Source organism: Cheilinus undulatus, linkage group 1 (assembly GCF_018320785.1).
Source record: "Cheilinus undulatus linkage group 1, ASM1832078v1, whole genome shotgun sequence".
Classification (NCBI taxonomy): Eukaryota; Metazoa; Chordata; class Actinopteri; order Labriformes; family Labridae; genus Cheilinus; species Cheilinus undulatus.
This window is the reverse complement of record NC_054865.1, coordinates 41,113,809-41,132,405: the sequence shown is the minus strand read 5'-3', so window position 1 is coordinate 41,132,405 and position 18,597 is coordinate 41,113,809. Positions and strand designations below refer to the sequence as shown.

The window sequence follows — 18,597 nt, the reverse complement described above, 5'->3', positions numbered from 1 at the left end:
ACAGCAAGTTCAACACACAACTTTTGACTGCATGAAGAGTCCTCCTGTATGAGAGCGGGCACTTTGCATGGATTCACTAAGCCCACAAGAGACTGAGATACTCTGCAGAAGCAAAACAAGAATAGTATTGTTACTTTGGCCTCGCTGAGTGAGTCGTGGATTACATTTCAGTGGTTATCATGAGGCAATGCATAATTGTAGCCTTTATCTTTAGGCAATGCATTAGCTATATAGCAGTGCTCTCATTATCAGGTTTGAGCTGCACAGAATCATTAAAGACCACATACAGAGGCAAAAAATGAAAAAAATATGTATGTAATGAAGATGTATGAAAAATGAATTTGCCAAGGCTACTAGTCCATGGTGATTAAGTACAGCCAGTGGCAAGTAGAATAACGTTAGAGGCTATAACACAGCACTTCATCATGATGTTTTTGCTCTGTTTTTGAAATAGATATTAGACATAGGTCAACAAAGTCTAATACAGCTTCCAACCAGGGAAAGGCTGTATTAGACACAGGCTGTAGCCCCCCAGGGTGGCCTTCTAGCATTAATAGAGGCGCCTTCAAAATACTAAGAACAGTGCCTTTTAAAAGTATTCACCCCTTGGATGTTTTTTTCCCTTTTATTGTTTTTAAATGTCAATCAAAGTCGATACAATTTGGCTTTTTTGACTAACAAACTTTTATTGTCAAAGTGAAGGCTTGGAATTCTGGACAATTAAATTTTTACTCCTTTCTTCTTTGTAAAAATGCTCAAGCCCTTTCAGGTTGTATGAGGATCAGGCATCCATCCACAACTTCTCTTTTGGATTAAGGTCTTGGCTTTGTCTCGGCCACTCCAGAACATTCTCCTTGTTGTCTTCAAACCATTTCTTTGTAGCTGTTGCTGTATGCCTTGGGTTACTGTCTTGCTGGAAATCCCCCAAGCCATTGTTCTCATGCAGACTGAATAAGATTGTCCTCCAGGATTTTCCTATATTTTGCCACATTCCTTTTACCCTCTACCTTTATAAGCCTTCTGGGGCCTACTGTGGAGAAGCATCCCCACAGCGTGATGCTGCCACCACTGTGTTTTACATTGGGGATGGTGTGTTTGTGGTGATGTACAGTGTTTGGTGTCTGACAAACATGGTGTTTTGTTTGATGGCCAGAAAGCACAATTTTGGTCTTATCAGACCAAAGAATTTTCTTCCACTTTACCAAGGAGTCTCCCACATGCATTTTGGCGAACTTAAGTCAAGATTTCAAAGAGTTTTCTTCAACAGTAGCTCTCCATTTGCCACTTACTTGAAGCTTGTAACTCCTTCAGAGTAGTCACAGGTGTCATGGGGTCCTCTCTGACTAGTCTGCTTCTTTCAAGGTCACCCAGTTTGTGAGGATGGCCTGATGTAGGCAGATTTACACATGTGCTATATTCCTTCCATTTCTTAAAGATGGATTTTACTGAACTTCAAGAAATGTCCAGTGCCTTGGAATTTTATTTTATATCTATCCCCTGGCTTGTACTTTTCAATAACCTTTTCTCTGAGTTGACTGGGGTGTTCTTTTGTCTTTATGACGTAATGGCAGCCAGGAATACTGTTAAGCCAGTGACTGGACCTTCCAGACACAGGTGTCTTTATACTGCAATCGAGACACATTCAATCAGCTGATCCCCATTTCACTCATTGTGAGACTACTAGCACCAATTGACTGGACCTCTGTTGAATTCAATCAGTCACTTACGCAGTCACTTATTTAAGATACACATTTTTACTTTGCAGAAACCTGTTTTCACTTTGACATTAAGAGTTTCTTTTTTGAAAGAGTAAAATTATGTTGACTATGATTGATTTATAAATCAATAAAAGGGTAAAACATCCAAGTGGGTGAATAATTTCTATAGGCACTGTATTTCTAAATTTTACATACTGCATCTTTAACCTTTAATATGTAGATATTGTGACACATGATGCATTTTTGCAAGTTTGGGTCTCTGAGAAAGTGTACACTTCTCATTTGGGTTTTGAGTTGATCAAGTTTGGGAACCTCTGATACATATTAGGGCTGTTGGGCCGTAACCTCCTATCTCCAAAATCACTTACTTTGCCTCTCAGTAGCACTTTTTTATCAGTTTAAAATTTGTTACATTTACTGCCAGATGTAAAAGGGGACCAACAGTACTGAATGAAAATTTAAATCATGAAAATGGAGATAGGAGGTTATGGCTTGAAGCCAACAATATGCCCTTGTGTTAAGAACACGGACAAAGAAAAAGACAAGATTACAATCACAAAAAATTGCCCTCAACTGAAGGACGACAAAATAATTAAAACTGAATAAATCTTTTGCTTTTTTTTTTTTTTTTTGCAATTCAGAGCTTTGAAGGCTGACATTGATAAATCATTCTTTTTGGCTTTGTTTTGGTATTTTTATATTTACTTAATAAGAAAGTTTATTATCTAAATCTGCAGGGACATTACCAGACTGTTTGATAGCCTCCTTTAACAGCTGAACTTTAAACAAAGGAAACTTCTGTCAAAGAATACAAAGCATTTTATGAGGCTAAAAACACCAAAACTTAAAAAGCCTTAAAGAGCTGTATGAAATTCTTTCTTGGAAATTCAAGACTTTGAGAAGATCATGGTTCATGTGCATGGAGCAATTCAACCAGTTAAGAGAGAGTGCCGTCTCCATATTTTAATTTTATGAGTAATCTGATGCATTTATGTGATAAGTCTGTTGTACTCAAGGAGCCCCCTCCTCTCTTTATAATTGACAGTTTTGCACTTTACTTTCCTTCAGTGCGACCTTTCACTCTCATTTAAACTGAATGAGGATGTAATGGTCTTTAACGGGAATGAAATGACAGGAGCACAAATCTTGCAAACAGCACACAAGAATAATGCCTCATGGGAAATCACTGATTTTATCGTAGAAAATTCCACTTTGTCATAGTTGTTTTTGTTGCCGAGTTGAGTTGCCGAATGTTTAAACACATAAACATAACTTTTGCTATCAGCACCTGGTCACTACATTACCAGAGCCCTATTATTGTGGACAGATTTTAAGTGTTGGCTTTAATATTTCATCAGACACAACTGCAGGAAGAAAGGCAGCAGCCACAAAAGGAGGACAGAGGCCACACAGAGAGAAGAGAGAGCCGAGTAGGAATATAAAAAGCGGTGATAACAGACAAACTGCTGATAAAAATTTGAAAAGGACACTGAGCGGCTGCTTTTTCTCCCAAAACTAATCACATTTAGAAGCTGGGATTGAAAGGAAACGATCAAAATTACATCAGAGGGAGCCAGACATCCTGACTACATTTGAATTCTGGTACCCACCTTTCCTTTTAAATAAATTAGGCAGCTATGCTTCCTGCACTTTATTTATTCATACTTTTTCTGTCTGACCTTGTGTTGCTTGAACCCAGTTTGTGTTTGCCGCCACAAACATTAACCCATCCTTTTGAGACAGTTTTTTAAATTATTCCGAGTTCTCTTATCCAGATATTTAAGTAGAAACGACATCAGGGCAACACCTTTGTGCGCTGCTCAGTCTGCTGTTTGTCAGAACTGATGAAACACTCACAAATAGCATAGCCAAAGAGCTGCATGGGTCTTTTAGCGATGCCTGACTTTACCTTGATCTGCTCATTTGATGAAATGATATGCTGCAGATTGAGATGTGAGTAGATTGTGCTCACTCACCGTCCGCCATGGTCAGAGTCATTAGAGCTGACAGAGTGCACAGAAACTAAAGAGAGACAAGTCCTTGAGCTGAACTGAAGCCCATTACCAGGCTATAACAACAATGAACGGCATTACAACCAGGATTAATGCCACACATTGAAACTTTAAGACCAAAATTACAAATGAATGCTTGATTGTACTGTACTCAGAGCATGCTCGAATAGTTTCATGACTGAGAGCAGTCATACAGACATTGATGTATGGTATTATAAGTGTGATAGCAGCTTGAGTGCTGCAGCAGAGACACAGCTCTGTGTGCAGGTGAGTCATGTTTCCCCCACCTCACAAATCTCACTTTAACCTCGGGGTATCCCTGCAAATGAAATATGCTGCCACCTCTATGGGAGAGCAGAATATTGATTTTTTTTTTTTGTGTTTTTTCCCCAAGAGAGGAAGAGATAATAGATTGGTTTTTATCCAGAGTGAGAGTTGCTTTTCAAATACATTTCCATTTTTGTTCTCAGTGTTGGGAGAAAATTTCACTATCTTTATTTCAAAGTAAAAGGTAAGAAATGTAAAAATACTCCCAAGCAAGAAAACAGTATCAAAAAAGTAATAAAGAATTCAGAAGTGAACAGCAAAGTGAACTTTAGGTGTCAAAGCAAAGATACCCTTTACAGAAAAATACCAACTTTGACTAATTTATTATTGCATACTACATTATCACAATGATAAGCATGGCAGGCAAGAGAATTTAACTGAAATAGCACATTTCAGCCAATTGCTCTACATAAAACAACAAAACATTATGATGAATCAAAAAGAGACACATTTGAAGAAAACATTGAAACAGTAGGACAGGACAGTGGTGCAGTGGTTAGTAAGGCTGCCTTACAGTGATGAGGTTCCTGATTTGACCAGGCATTTCTGTGTTGCATAAGACTGTAATAGTTTTTGGATTTTCTTAAGCGTTGGCCTTGTTTCAGTTTCAGTTTAGTTTTTATTAGTTTTTAATCTGGTTTCCTAGTTTATTTAAGTTTTTATTTTTCAGAGGATAGCTTGTTTGTAGTTTAGTTTTTTTTTAAACTATAAATTAGAGCAGTGTTTCTCAACTTTTTCTTTGTTGAGGCACCATTTAGTTAGAAAAAAGTTAGAAAAATGTCAATACCCCCTGGTAAACATGTATTGAGTAATAAAAAATTACAGTCCTGCCAGGGGATCCATGTAGTAGCAACACAAACCTCTAAACAGTGGTTCTTAACTGGTGGAACACAAAAGTGTATTGTGGAGCTGTTTTCAGAGGACTGCAACTTTGTGCCTGGAAAATAATGTCGGTAAAAGTCTATAATGTACTGAGGCTATTGGAGGACATCATCCATACATTTGCTTGTACTCTGTTTCACAGACATAATGGGCAAACTTCATGTTTTCTCAATATTTTTACTCATTTATCTCCTTTTCATGGAATAACACAGCTGTTCTAATGAGGTAATTCTGCAAGAAATCTGGGAAATTGGCAAGAATTACATGCTATCATGGAAAAAAAAGGTGTTAAATGCATTTATTTTGCCCTGACTCTTTTAACAGTTAGATATTTTGATCCATCCTAGATCAGAATGTATACATTTTACATTAAATAAATATGCAATAAAGTTTTTTTTTTTAAATTTGGGTTGCATTTTTAACTAAAGAGACTATGGATGATCCTAAGGCTAGACCAGCTGAGAACCACTGCTCTCAACAACTTTCTTAAAGCAACTAAAATATATATTTTCTAATGGAATGGGCATGTAGAACACTTTTCTGTGAATTTTGTCCAACCTGTAGAACTGAAAATAAAAGAAAAGCCAGAGTCTTATGCTGTTCTTACTGACTTACCTGTATTAATTTGCTGACTTAGACGCTGACATGATTTCAGGAAAAGGGCAAATGAGACAATTTTGATTAATCATGTAAGGCTAGGTAACAATGTGCATATTCATGGTAATTCTTGGTTGATTTTAGAGCATTTTGGAGGCACCCCAGGGTGACACACTTCCTGGAGGAAGGCTTGATTAGATACTTTATCTTCACTGTCATGAATGGATGGATGGATAGATGGCTGGCTGGATGGATGGATGGTAGATGGATGGTGAATAGATGGATGAAGGATGGATAGATGGATGGATGATGATGGATAGATGTAAAGATGGATGGCTGGATGGATGATGAAAAGTTGGTTAGATGGATGATGGATGGATAATGATGGAAAGATGTAAAGATGGATCGATGGATGGATGATGGATGAATGGATGGATAGATAGATGTAAAGATCAATGGACAGATGGAAGGATGAATAGATGGTTGGATGGATGATGAAAAGTTGGATAAATGGATGAATAAATGGATGGATGATGAAAAGTTGGATAGATGGATGGATGAGTTGATGAATACATGGTTGGATGCCTTAAAACTAAAAGCATTTTGACTGATTAAAGAGAGTTTTTATGAATTTGTCTCAGTTTCTGCGCCTTGAAATTTGGCTCATTGATCACATTGTGATCTCAAGCTGTTCAGTTTCAAAGGAAGGGACCACAAGAGCTCATTCAGTTCATATAGTTATGCTGAGGTTTTGTTGTCTTCTCTCTTCTTTCCTCACTTTGTGTGAAATATTTTAAATGGACAGTTTTTAAATATTTAAACTCCACCTTGTTTGGCTTAAAGCTGGTAAGTTAACCTGGGAGGTTTTAAGGGTAAAATATCTTTATATGTACTTTATATATTTATATTCAGAGGTAAAACACTTAAAACACACATTGTCTTAATCTTTTAACAGAGAATGGTTTTGGGGCGCAGAAGGCCTGGTAAATCGGTCATGGCCCATGAACTGTAAATGTTCAGTCAGACTTGTGGCTCCTTTCTCTCTCCCCTGTCCTACTATATCCACTGTCCTATCTGTAAAGAGGCTTTCAAAATGTAAATGATCAAGTACAAGAACCTCAAGCTGTAGTTTTTATGGTAAATAATACAAACATTTCTGTTTTTTGTAATAACACAGCTCTCCTCTTTTGTCTGCAGTTACACCCTGCGTGTGGTGGGCAATGGCATCAAGGCTCAGAGCGACAACCCCGAGGTGAAAGTGAAGGGAGCAGACCCTGTGATCAATCAGATCATCGACAAACTGAAACACATCAATCAGGTGAGCCTGTCTTTTCACTCCAGCATTTTATTCTATTTCTTCCCTCCTCCTTCTCTTTCGCCATACAGTTTAAGTCTTTATTCATCCCTCGTTTTATCAGGCGTTTGGTAAGCCTCTCCTCAGGCGATCTGCTAATTCTCTTTGCGTCTTTGTTTTATGGAACATTAAGTCTCTGTCGTTAGCTTTGGGCTTGTTCATCAAGGTACACAGGCAGGACCAAATTACCTTGAAATGAAACACCCGCTTACAATGCCCTGTACTTCTCCTCTGAATAATTCTTTACAGAAAAACATTTATATCCTCTTTCATATTACCAGTAAGCACCTGCTAATAGAAAACAGCTATTAGAAAGGTCTCATGCAAAACCGTCTCCAGGCAATGAAACAAATCAATCCTAACCCATTTAGAAACCTATTTGATTTTGTTTGTGTCTTCATATGTATACAATTATTATCTCACTTTTTGTCTAAATCAATGCAGCTTTTCTATCACCATCCTGCTTTTATGCGTGTTTGTATAGCTGCAGCTCCTTTCGCAGCTGTTTATCTCTCATGTTGATGAGATTAGGCCGGTTTACGGGAGCACTTCCACTCCTGTAGCTTCAATAACACCTGCCGGTTGTTGCTCTGCAGCAGTAGCGGATTCACGTCTGCTGCTTTGCTTTCCCAAGTGGCGGGCTGAAGGCCAGGTCATCTCTGTTGACCTGGTGCTGGCACCCCCCTCCCTGACTAATTCACACCATCTGTGGGATGTCAGGACACATAAATCTATATCATAACCATCTGAAAGCACCTGATCCTGATGACATTCACTGTGCTTTTCTTAGTGTGCCGTTGCTTCTTAAGTCTGCTTTCTTGTGGTTCTGCATTTTTTAACCCCAAGCATGATCGTTTAGAGAGGTTAAATTCTCAGAAATTATTAATCTGCTGCACAAGATTTACTGTAACTTCCATGGAACAGACCATGATTGTCAGCTCAGCCCAGATTATACGATCATCTTTAATCTGCTGGGAGCGTGACCTTCAGTGAGGGATGTTTCTCTTTTTTTGCACTTGTTAACTCTTTTGTCCATATTTATTTTCCATCCATCTCTTTCAACCTATTTTCCTCTTGTGTTCAATATTTATAGTTGACATATATTTTTCCATCTGTATGAGTAGCTTGCAACCTGTTCATCTCTTTCAGTCGTTAAAGTCTCCATCATTAATCACTGATCCTCTCATTTTCCCAACTACAGTCATTAGTTTTGTGTTTGCCCATTTGTGCTCAAATTATTACCAATATTTTTCTGCGCACAGTTGTGTTAACTTGGTCCTTTATTAACATTTTTTGCAATTATTTTCTCCATTTTGTGCTCTCATGCCTATAATATCTTATTTGAAAGAGAATTACTGGTGCCTTGTTTCTACCAACATAATGATAAAAGGTGAGTTAGAGTACAAACAACATGTTTGTAACATGAAATTAAATATCTATTGTTTCAAAAGAGCTTTCCTTATTAGGAAACAATTGTATAACACAGAGTATGTGACAAAAGTCATTTTTTCATCAGATGGATGACCTGTAGCTTATTATTTGTAGCTGTCAAACCTTACATGTGAATGAATTTGAAGAACATTTGAAATGTATTTTCAAAAAGGACTAATAATGTGTATTTGGGTATAAAAAGGTGAATTCAGTTTGAAATTCCTCATTCCTGTTCAAACTGGTAAAACGTGGAGAGCTCACTGAAAATGAAAGAGCCCACATTCAAGCACTTCATGATGCTGGATGGTCTCTGAGACAAATATGACAGGTGGTCTAATAAATTTGTTAAGCACTGTATATTTAATTTTTGATGTTTTAATGCAGATTTCTTATAGACGACTCCAGTGGCGTATTTGTAGTGCCACCATCTTGTATTGGCTGCCATAACTGAGAAAAACAACTCAGCTGCCTGGAACAGGGGTAAGAACTGGTCGGAGCAACAATCCCGGTTTGCCCAAAGGATGCAAGCTTTGCCCCTTTCTGAAAACATTCCATCAGAATGAACAGGGGTGAATCAGAATTTTGGGGTCTTTAGTGATTTTAAAGCAGCTTAACAGTTTGTAAGGGGCCCAAATCCAACACCGTATGCAGAGGATCTAATAGTATTTCGATTTTACATGTAAGCATCCTTTAAAGCAGCTGTTCTCAGCCTTAAAAAAGACAATAATTGATCAAATAATAATGAATTTAAAGCCCATCATTGCAGAAGGACATGGATATTTGACTTTATTCTGTTTCCTGTAAATGTGTAAATGATGGAGATCTCAAAAAAGTAACATATTATCATGGGAAAAGCAGCTCTGTTCACCCAAGATGACATAAACAAGCTGATATCTTGAGGAAAAAAATACTGATTTTTCTGGAAAAAAGAGAAAAATATAATACTAAGATGTACACCCACTTAAGGATTCTTGCTAGATTCTTCAGCTAGTTCAGGCTGCTGCAGCTCAGCTTTACCAGTTTTAACAGACATCACTTTGCCCCAGTTTTAACTTCCGTACATTTGCCCCCTGTAAGTTTTGGAATTGATTTTGAGATTTTACTTTTGACTTTTAAAGCACATATGGGTCTAGCTCTAAGCTGGTAGAACTATTGATCCTCTACTCATCCTTGGCTATGGGCCTTCTGCGTGTACTAAAGGGAGTTGGGCCTTTGCCATCAGGGCCTTTAACTCTGAACGGCATGCAGAGGAGATAAGGCGAGCAGAATCAGTCACTTCCCTTAGACCACTTCTTAAGTCTTACTTTCACATCCTTTGAATGGATATGCAGTATTTTAGTTACTTTTCCACTATGTTTACCACTTTCATCTTACTTTTGTGACTGGACAGACTGTGAGCTACAAACTGCTCTCTGTTGTTTGTCAAAATGAGGTTGGTAAAAGTGGTGAAAAAAAGACAAAAAAATCCCCTGGACACCAAAAAATGTGATCCTTAATACTTAAGTTTAAAACACCTGACCTGGATCTGCTGTCTCTTCGAATATGATGTTTTCATGATGTTTCTGACACATTAGAGATTTGTAAGCATGTGTTATAATCTGAACCATGAAGGTAAACGGTTATCATCAATACTGAGTTTAATGTATGTGTCATTGTAACTGATGGTATGAATTTTCTCTCTTTCAAAGCTTTTTACTCTTTCCTGTGGCTTCTATATCACATTTACACATCCAAACTGAAGCTTGTACATCCTCACATGAACTTAGCTGTATCCAGATCTAGACCTTGTGTGAACTTGTGTTTTCTTGGTGATGAAAAGTGACACTTAGGTGCAATGCTTGATGTAAAGATCATTATGTGTTAACCCGTGTGAAGCAAACCTCTGGTGTGTGGAGAAAATGAGTCTGACACGCAGCAAAGAGAGTAGGAGGAAAGGAAACGCTCTCAGTGTGACATTTGATTTTAACTCTCACAGCTTGTGTTAAGAAAAGAGGTTTATTATACTGGTAATAGAATAATACAGGTGCATTTTTCCAGTGCTGGAATATTCTGTTTTAGCACCTTCTTTGTAGTCTTTTTCCCTATTGAACATTTTATAGATGTGACATTTCTTGTAAGTGAATATTATTTTTCAATGAGTTTAGTTATTGCTTTGTTCATTCCTTTTCAGATACATGATAGAAATATAAACACAAAAACTGCTTCTTACTGGGAGTGAAATGTGATAGAGCTGTCATTCATTTCTTTAATGAAAAAAATGTTAGAATTACAGAGTGGAACAAATAAAAATGAAAAAAAACAAAACAAAACAAAACAAAACAAAAAAAACAGGCCCAGGATGCTTGCACTTATAGTGTCCACATTTAATAATTTTTCTGTCTTATTATGTGAAACTAGAATCAATTTCTTGCACCATTGAAATACTTTTTTCTCTTTATAGTAGAAGCATATGTATCATTGTATGTAATGTGTCATTCCTGTACAAAGAGTCAACATCATTGTTGGGTAAGCATACCTGGCTAATAGTGGATCTGTTGTTATGTGTCCGTGTAAACGCAAACAGCTATGAAACAGTAGTGATGAGAAGTAGAAAGACTAAAAAAAAGAAACTCTAGCACAGCAGAGACGTAGGCATAATGGCGGTTGGCAAAGAGAAACACAGTATAGGAGACAGGAAGTGACGCAATACACTCACTGTACGTCAACATGTCAGCCATATCGGTGGATGGGGACCTGAGGGGGACCAACGGTGAAGCATAAAAACTGCAATTTTGGAGTTTTGTACAAAATCTATACATTTTCATAATGCTGTCATGCTTCCAGTTTCAACCCAGTATACCCAAGAAGTCCTCTGAGAGGTATGAATGACAATTGGAAACAAAAGGGAAGGTTTGCAAGTCCAGACAGACAGACAGACAGACAGACAGACAGACAGATAGCTCCCGGATTATAGTAGTAAGAAGTATTATGTGAAAGGAAAAGAGTGGTTTCCTAATGGGTGAATACACCTGATAGAGTGCAGGTTTTTTGTTTTTATCAGTCCTCAGTTTAAACAAAAAAAATCAAAAAGCTACTTGTCTTTTTTGTTATAGTTTTAATTGAGAGCCCCATGGTGGCAGAAATGTTTTAGATTTAGCAACACCTCTTCTCCTTTTACCTTATTCATTGAGGCTGAATGCAGCCAGTTTGAAATGTAGTAAAAGTTTGATAGTTGCCTTCAGTTGTGCTCAGAAGGCCGGTTTTATAGAAAAGGAGAGCACTTCAGAGTTCGATTTTTGCAGTTTAAACCTGCCCATGTTGAAACCAACATTTGCCCTTTTCTACAAGTGCTGTTTGCCAAATCCTCGTGGTTGTGCCAGCTCTGCCTCCAGCACACTCTGATAAAATGAAAATACAGATACTTTTCCTGTTTTTCTGGTGAATAAAAAACCTTGTCTGGTTTGTAAGTCGTCATAATGATAATCAAGCAAATCTTGTGTTTAATGAGCTGCTCTTCGCTGTAAAATATTCCAAGGTTTTGTTTGGGTTTTATGGGAATTTGAGATGCAAATAAGCAGAAATTAATTGTAGCAACATCTTGAGTACACTCAAGCCAAATTACACTCCATCAGTGGGTCAAACTGATCCTCAAAGGGAAGTGTTTTGTTTTGCTATTTGTACATCTCAAATTAGTTACATAATGCACTCATTTACACAATCATTTATCTCAGTGTGTTTTCTCCCTATGGCTCCTGCGGATTAGAGGAAGAAGTACTCAAAAGCCTCAGAGATTTGTCCTGAAATCACCTAGCTTTAGGAATAATAATAAAGTGCTGGTGGTTTTATTTGAAGTATAATGGATTGCACTATTATAATAACAGAAAAAAATGGCACTTGTTTAATGAACATAAATAAACATAAATGAAGGTGAAATCTTACAAGTGTGTCGAGCAGCAGAGCTTCATATTCTACATCTGTTACTATTCATTTAACAGCTTGTGTGTTCACAGTCCTTGAGTCTACTTTGCATTATCATCTCATTGGGACTTGATTTGCAAGTGGTTCTGATTTGCAAATAGTTCTGATTGGCATCTCATTAGCTGCTGAAGTGCAACATGAGTGTCATCCTGTGTATACGGCCTGGATTGTCAACATAAATCTTCAACTCTCACATCCTCTGCTGTTTCCCCTCTTTGAAAGCTGTTGATCATGCAAATGGTAAAGCTGAGCAGAATACACAACAGGGAGTCCTTGGAAGAGATAATCATGTTAGTTAAATGACAGTGTGGAGGCTGTAGGAGGTAAAGTAGGCCTACAGGATATGTGGGTTAGAGCAGTGACCAAAAACTCGACACAGCAAATTATCTCTGTTTGTTATGACAACATCAAAACCATTTTCTTGGCAATCGCTTCCATACATTTAATGGACTGAAAAAATCATTTTATTCCACTTAAACTCCTTTAATCACATTAATCTCCATGCTTGTGGATGTAGCAGTTTGGCTCATAGGCTGACCCCTTGACCCTAATGCCCGTTTCAGACTGGCTGTGTGTTTTGCCGCAGGTATCGGCTTTCACTCTAGGCGCATGTCGGCCGCTTCTTTCTGCTGTCAAATCCATACCATTTTGCATAAGTTTGACCTCATTAAACCCCCTGCAAGTGACTTTATTCAGTGTATAGTGGCAGTGTGTCTGGAACCGTTCAAAATAAAACCATTCTGTACCAATGAAGTTTCTCCAAAGAAATGCTAATCTGGGTTTTTACTTTGAAAAGCACAAACCAGAGTGCACTCATACTGTGCTTATCTTTCCTCTGACATATTCCATCAGTGTGTAAAGAGAAAGCGTCACTAATAGTTGAAGTTTAGAGAAAAATTTCATTGAGCAGTGGACCGGCATATGTGCCACAATAAGGTAAAAACAGCTCTTGATTTATCATTTATCTGGCCATCTTGGTCCATAACCAAGAACAGTGTCAGAAAAAAATGGATGAGAGTTCAGTTCTCTAAATTCTCCATGTCTGAGCTGAACGTATCAGGTGCCTGAGACATGGTGCACACGCACGGTCTGAAAGCCCTGACTTGTTAAAAAGCAAACAAACTGAAAATCCAGCAGTGCAAGATGCACATCTCACCTGCCCAGTTTCAAATTGGCTTTAAGCTGAAACCAAAAGAGAGAGCAACAGTGGTCTAATAGCTGGAAGTACATCTCAGGTATCTTAAGTTGCATTCATGCATTTTTGACTAGCATCCTAGTCCCTCCCACCAGAGATATAGGAGACCTATAATAATCACAAATATGGAATAACTATATTAATTATAATGATGAGGCGCACAATAAAAATAAGAACTGATTTATGCCATTTATGTTTAATAAAACTGTTATACTGTTGTTAAATTGACTAAAATACCATATATTTCACTATTTATATTGTTTATTTTTCTTTATAATTCCATTAGACAATGTGAAATTCATTGAAAATGTTAAATCACTAAAATAATTTAAGCAGAAATAAGGCGCACAGTAAAAATAAAAAAACTGAAATGAACCACATAAGTATAATAAAACACACTGGTCATGGTGCTGTTCGGTGCATGTCTTCCCTCTCTCCCCCATATTTCCTGTCTCTCTTCAGCTATCCTATCTAAATAAAGACAAAAAGCCCAAAAAATAATACTGAAAAAAAAAAAAAACATCAGAATGTCAGTAAATGAGAATAAATAACAAATTAACTTTGCCTATCCAGCACACTGCACCAAACACTGACATCAGAGGGGAATTTGAAATCAAGTTTCCTGGTATTACTAATCCTGTTCATTATGGCAACCTCATAACAATAAGCCTCCACAATTTTGAAGGTTTTTCCCCGAAAACATTTTGAGCTTTAGGAAAAGTTTTAGTTTAAAAGGCCAGTCGAGATACTGCGACTCTAACAGCACAGAGTGTGAGTTAATTTACCTTCAGTGACTGAAGTGACTTAATCAGTAGGCTTAAAATAACATGAGTTATTGTCATGATAGAATTGAAAATATGAATAAGTTGATGTCTATACAAAGATAGGCTGAGTCATGAATTATTCCGAGCAAAGACAAGACTTGGCTGTAACAGAATGATCCTTATTTCATGAAAGTAGAGCTTCAGTTAAAAATTTAAAAAGGTCATGATTTCATCATTATGTTAATGAAAATGACTATTCCTCCTCAGAGCTATGTGCCAGTTTCTCATCAAAACACACACATTGTTGTGTTACTGAGCTGACCTTGAAAACATTACAATATAACCGTTAGCTCGTTAAGTCTGCTAATTAACTTTCATTCTGCTGTTTCAATGCAGATTTCAACATTGGATTTGTATTTTTAAGGGGATTTTTTCCAGTTTGGGAGCACCTTTTATGGCCTTCTGCAGATAAGTAGCAGCTAAAGCCAGAGAGTGCATACTACTCCCACAGTCAGAGTTTCTTTTTTTGCCCTCAAGCCATGAGTCAAAGGTACCACATTTTGGTTTAATTTGATTCATAATACTGATGTGCTTTGAGCTCATGAATTGCTACTTAGGCCTACTTGCTTGTCTGTATCTCTGCACTCCAACAGACAGTGACAGTGAGGGTGCAGGTGAGAGATCAGAGGAGAGGAATATGACGCCTCCTCACCCCTGAAATGTTTCTTTACATACCCAGTTGACCTGTGGATGTTTGTTTCCCCATTGCACTTGGTAAGCAAACCTATGTTGCATGCTTTCTGGACAGTAGTTATTGTGATATTATAGAGCTGTTTTAATGATAATTTAAATTAAACGGTAAGGTATCCATTGGGGAATTTTATCATTAAATACAGAAGCTATGGGGTGCGGGTGGCCCAGTAGTTTAAGGCTGGCCACATATACGCAGTTGGCCCAGGTTCAAATCCAGCTTGTAGCCCTTTCCCACATGGCTCTCCGCAGCTCTCTGTTTCCAATTCTATCCGTTGTCCTCCTCTGTCATTAAAGGCATGAAAAGCCCAAAATAAATCTCATTAGATTTCAAAAGAAGCCAGTGTTAAATAAGAGTCCTTTTTAAATGAACGTGTTGTGGTAAATACTGGACATAGGAAGGAAGAATAGTGTTTGTGTGTTTGGGTGTGTGTGTGTGGTGTTAATGGCAGCACAGTTTATGACCAGCAAAAACATCAATTACATATACCAGTGCACACAGTCATTCAGTTGCACACATGAGTGATTGTGTGCACATCTGGCTGAACCCCACACAGTATATTACGTCTATAAATCACTTTAGTATTGGTGCACCTCATTAATATGGTGAAACTTACCTTAAAGTACGTGTGCATGCGTGCATGAATGGCAGGCTGCCTGTTTGAACGGCTGCAGAGTAAAAAGGGGGGAAGTGTACTATGAAATTTGGATGAAGGCGAAAGGTGAAACTCTATTACTTTAAAGACACCCCTGTCGGGGCATTTTATGAGGATAAGAATGATGTGTCCATACAAATGTTGATTTTCATGTTTTTCATCTACATATCAGAGATGTTCTCTACTATTTCCATTTATTTGCCGCTGACCTTGCTGCTGAAGTGCAGAGTGTGTTCCCAGTTTCTCTACAGCCAAATGGAAATGTATCATTGCTATTCTGCAGCCAAGCCCGCAGGAATACATAAAAACAGAAATGCAGCTATTGACAAATTCATCATGCAATCTGAGCAGTACAAACTCCAGATTTCATCATCTTGCTCATCAGCAGCTCTTTCCTATGAATTATTTGTTGGCTCCTCTACTCCTCAGCCCTGTCCTCTCCTCTTGATGTGGTTAAACCCATCAAGAATCGCTAAGCAGGCCCTGTCCCTGTCTCTCAATCAAAATCAGGAGCAAGCAGCTCCACACCCGGTCTGCCCGCTGAATTATTTACCAGCCATTGATGTGGTGGTTGACCAGCAGTTTTTCTAGTGAATTATTCATGTCCCCTCCCCTCCTCGTCCAAAGGATTAACACTTAGAATATATTCAGATTTTGTTTGTTGTGCTCTTAAATGTGCATACCACATCATAAGGTTTGACTGATAGAGAAATGTGGCTAAGAAGCAAAGACAACCTTGCAGTCTTCAACCATCATCCTCTTCTCTAGAGATACTTTAACATGCACCACTCTGGGTATGACTTACTGTGTGTGATAAATTCATGTTGGTATCCAGCGAAGAATCTGTGAAGTCAGATACATCCAGACTGTGTAAGCAAGTTTTAATTGAAAACAAACCTTCAACCTTCAGTATAGTAATCTGTTTCTAACATACACTCACCGTGACTCAGTATACCCCTGTGGTAAACAATGTAAATTGAAAAAAAAACATTCAAAGACAAATCCAGCTTAGCTGCATACCTGTAGATAACAACTTTATCTCAAATGATTGCATGTGTTTAGCCATGATTAGAATCCAGCTTGAGCTACCAAACATAATCCCCTTTGTGCAATTGGTCATTAGATACGTCACTCAAGATGGGGAAAAAGCTCTTGCACTGTTACGCTGTTGATTTCTTTTGTTCCCTGTCTCTGTTTATCTGGACTTTAACAGCGAAAGTAAGGCCAAATTATAGTTTAGCTGAGATTACTGAACATCCCTGGTTAAGTTTGGGCTTCATGATTCAGTGATAAGGCTGGCATTACACCACATCTCTTAATACTTTCTGGATTTTTGACCTTGTTGGTAACTCAACCAAACACACTGGTGAATCCTCAGGACATAAATCCTTAAACAAAAGGTATGAATACATAAAAATAGTTGGCTCTTTACCAAAAGTGACTCAAACAGTTGAAAATAGTGGATTTATTGAGGATGTTTCCGCTGAAGATGAATACACTTCCAATGCTGTAGTACAGTATTTACAGACAATGTTGAGGCATTTTAAAGAGAAACACAGTTCTCAAGTACTTGATATGTCCAGGCCTAGTGCAAGCAATTGGGCTGTGACAGGCCTGAACAAAACGAGTCCAGGGAGAGGTACAGTGCACTCAGAAAGTATTCAGACCCCCTTCACTTTTTCTTTGCAGCATGATAAAATGAATTATTACAATCTTCACTCAGTGACCCCAGTGACAAAGTGATAATAGAATTTTAGAATTTATGGCAAGTTTATTTAAAATAAAAAAGTGAAATATCACATTGCCATAAGTATTCAGACCGTTTACAAAAACCCTTGAAAATTAGCTCAGGTGCCTCCCATTTCTCTTGATCTATGCTGGGATGTTTCTACACCTTGATCAGAACCTTCAGCCTAGCAGAATTTTTTCAGCAACCTTCTTTGCCTTGCAGCAATCCTGTCTCTGAGCTCTGCAGGCAGTTCCTTTGACTTCATTGCTTGATTTTTGCTCTGATATGTATTGTCAGCTGTGAGGCCTTCTATAGAGGTGTGCGCCTTTCTTTCCAAATCATGTCCAATCAAATTAATTAACCCCAGGTGTACTCTGATCAAGATGTAGAAACATCTCAGCAAAGATCTAGAGAAATGGGAGGCACTTGAGCTAAATTTCAACGTTTTTTGTAAATAGTCTAAACACACTGCCAATGTGATATTTCACTTTTTTTTAACAATAAATTCGCATTTTTTAAATTCTGTTTTCATCTTATCATAATGCATACTGAGTGAAGATTAATACCAATGAAAATGATTTTTTTTTTTGCAAAACTGAAAAAGCAAAGTGGGTCTGAATATTTCTGAAAGATCTGTAAGTACAAGGCATAAAACCTCACAACAATATGTCAATGCAAACACGGTTTTGCAATACGATTGTACCTAAATTGTCAACAATATTATAGTCTGCATGAGTCAACATGCTGGCCATTTGCAGCTGCATTTACAGTATAAACAATGCTCCCAAAAATAACTAAAATAACGTAATACAAACGTATGTACAGCCCTTGTTAGTTATCGAATGTGAACACTTGAAAGGAAAATTTCCTCACTATACAACAACACAAACCCACCCAGTGCATGCAACCACCCACCGACTCTTAGGCACATGACAACAGGTGAAAAGCTAATCTTTGAGAAGTTTACACAGTCCTTTACATGTTACAAGTTTACATGTCCTCTCACAGCATAATTTTAGCTCATTTTAGTATCCTCCCACCTCGATACGACCCGTGTCTGTGCTCTGCCTCTATTTTCCAACCAATGACACAGTCACACTAATGGACACACTCACTGTTTTGTTCATCTCTGATGCCATTTTAATATTTGAGATTTGCTGTAGCTTCTTGCACAAAAAGGTAGCTCCCATTTCCTTTTCTAATCCTAAGTTCTATTGAGATCTTG

General features: G+C 37.8%; 1 protein-coding gene across 1 annotated transcript in view; it reads left to right on the top strand.

Annotated features, from left to right (window-relative positions):
* gpc5a (glypican 5a) overlaps positions 1-18,597 on the top strand; it is a 233,352-nt gene that overhangs the window by 114,339 nt on the left and 100,416 nt on the right. The window contains exon 7 of the mRNA XM_041796648.1: positions 6,734-6,854. Within this exon, the coding sequence (XP_041652582.1) occupies positions 6,734-6,854 (121 nt within the window). The remainder of the gene's footprint in view (positions 1-6,733; positions 6,855-18,597) is intronic.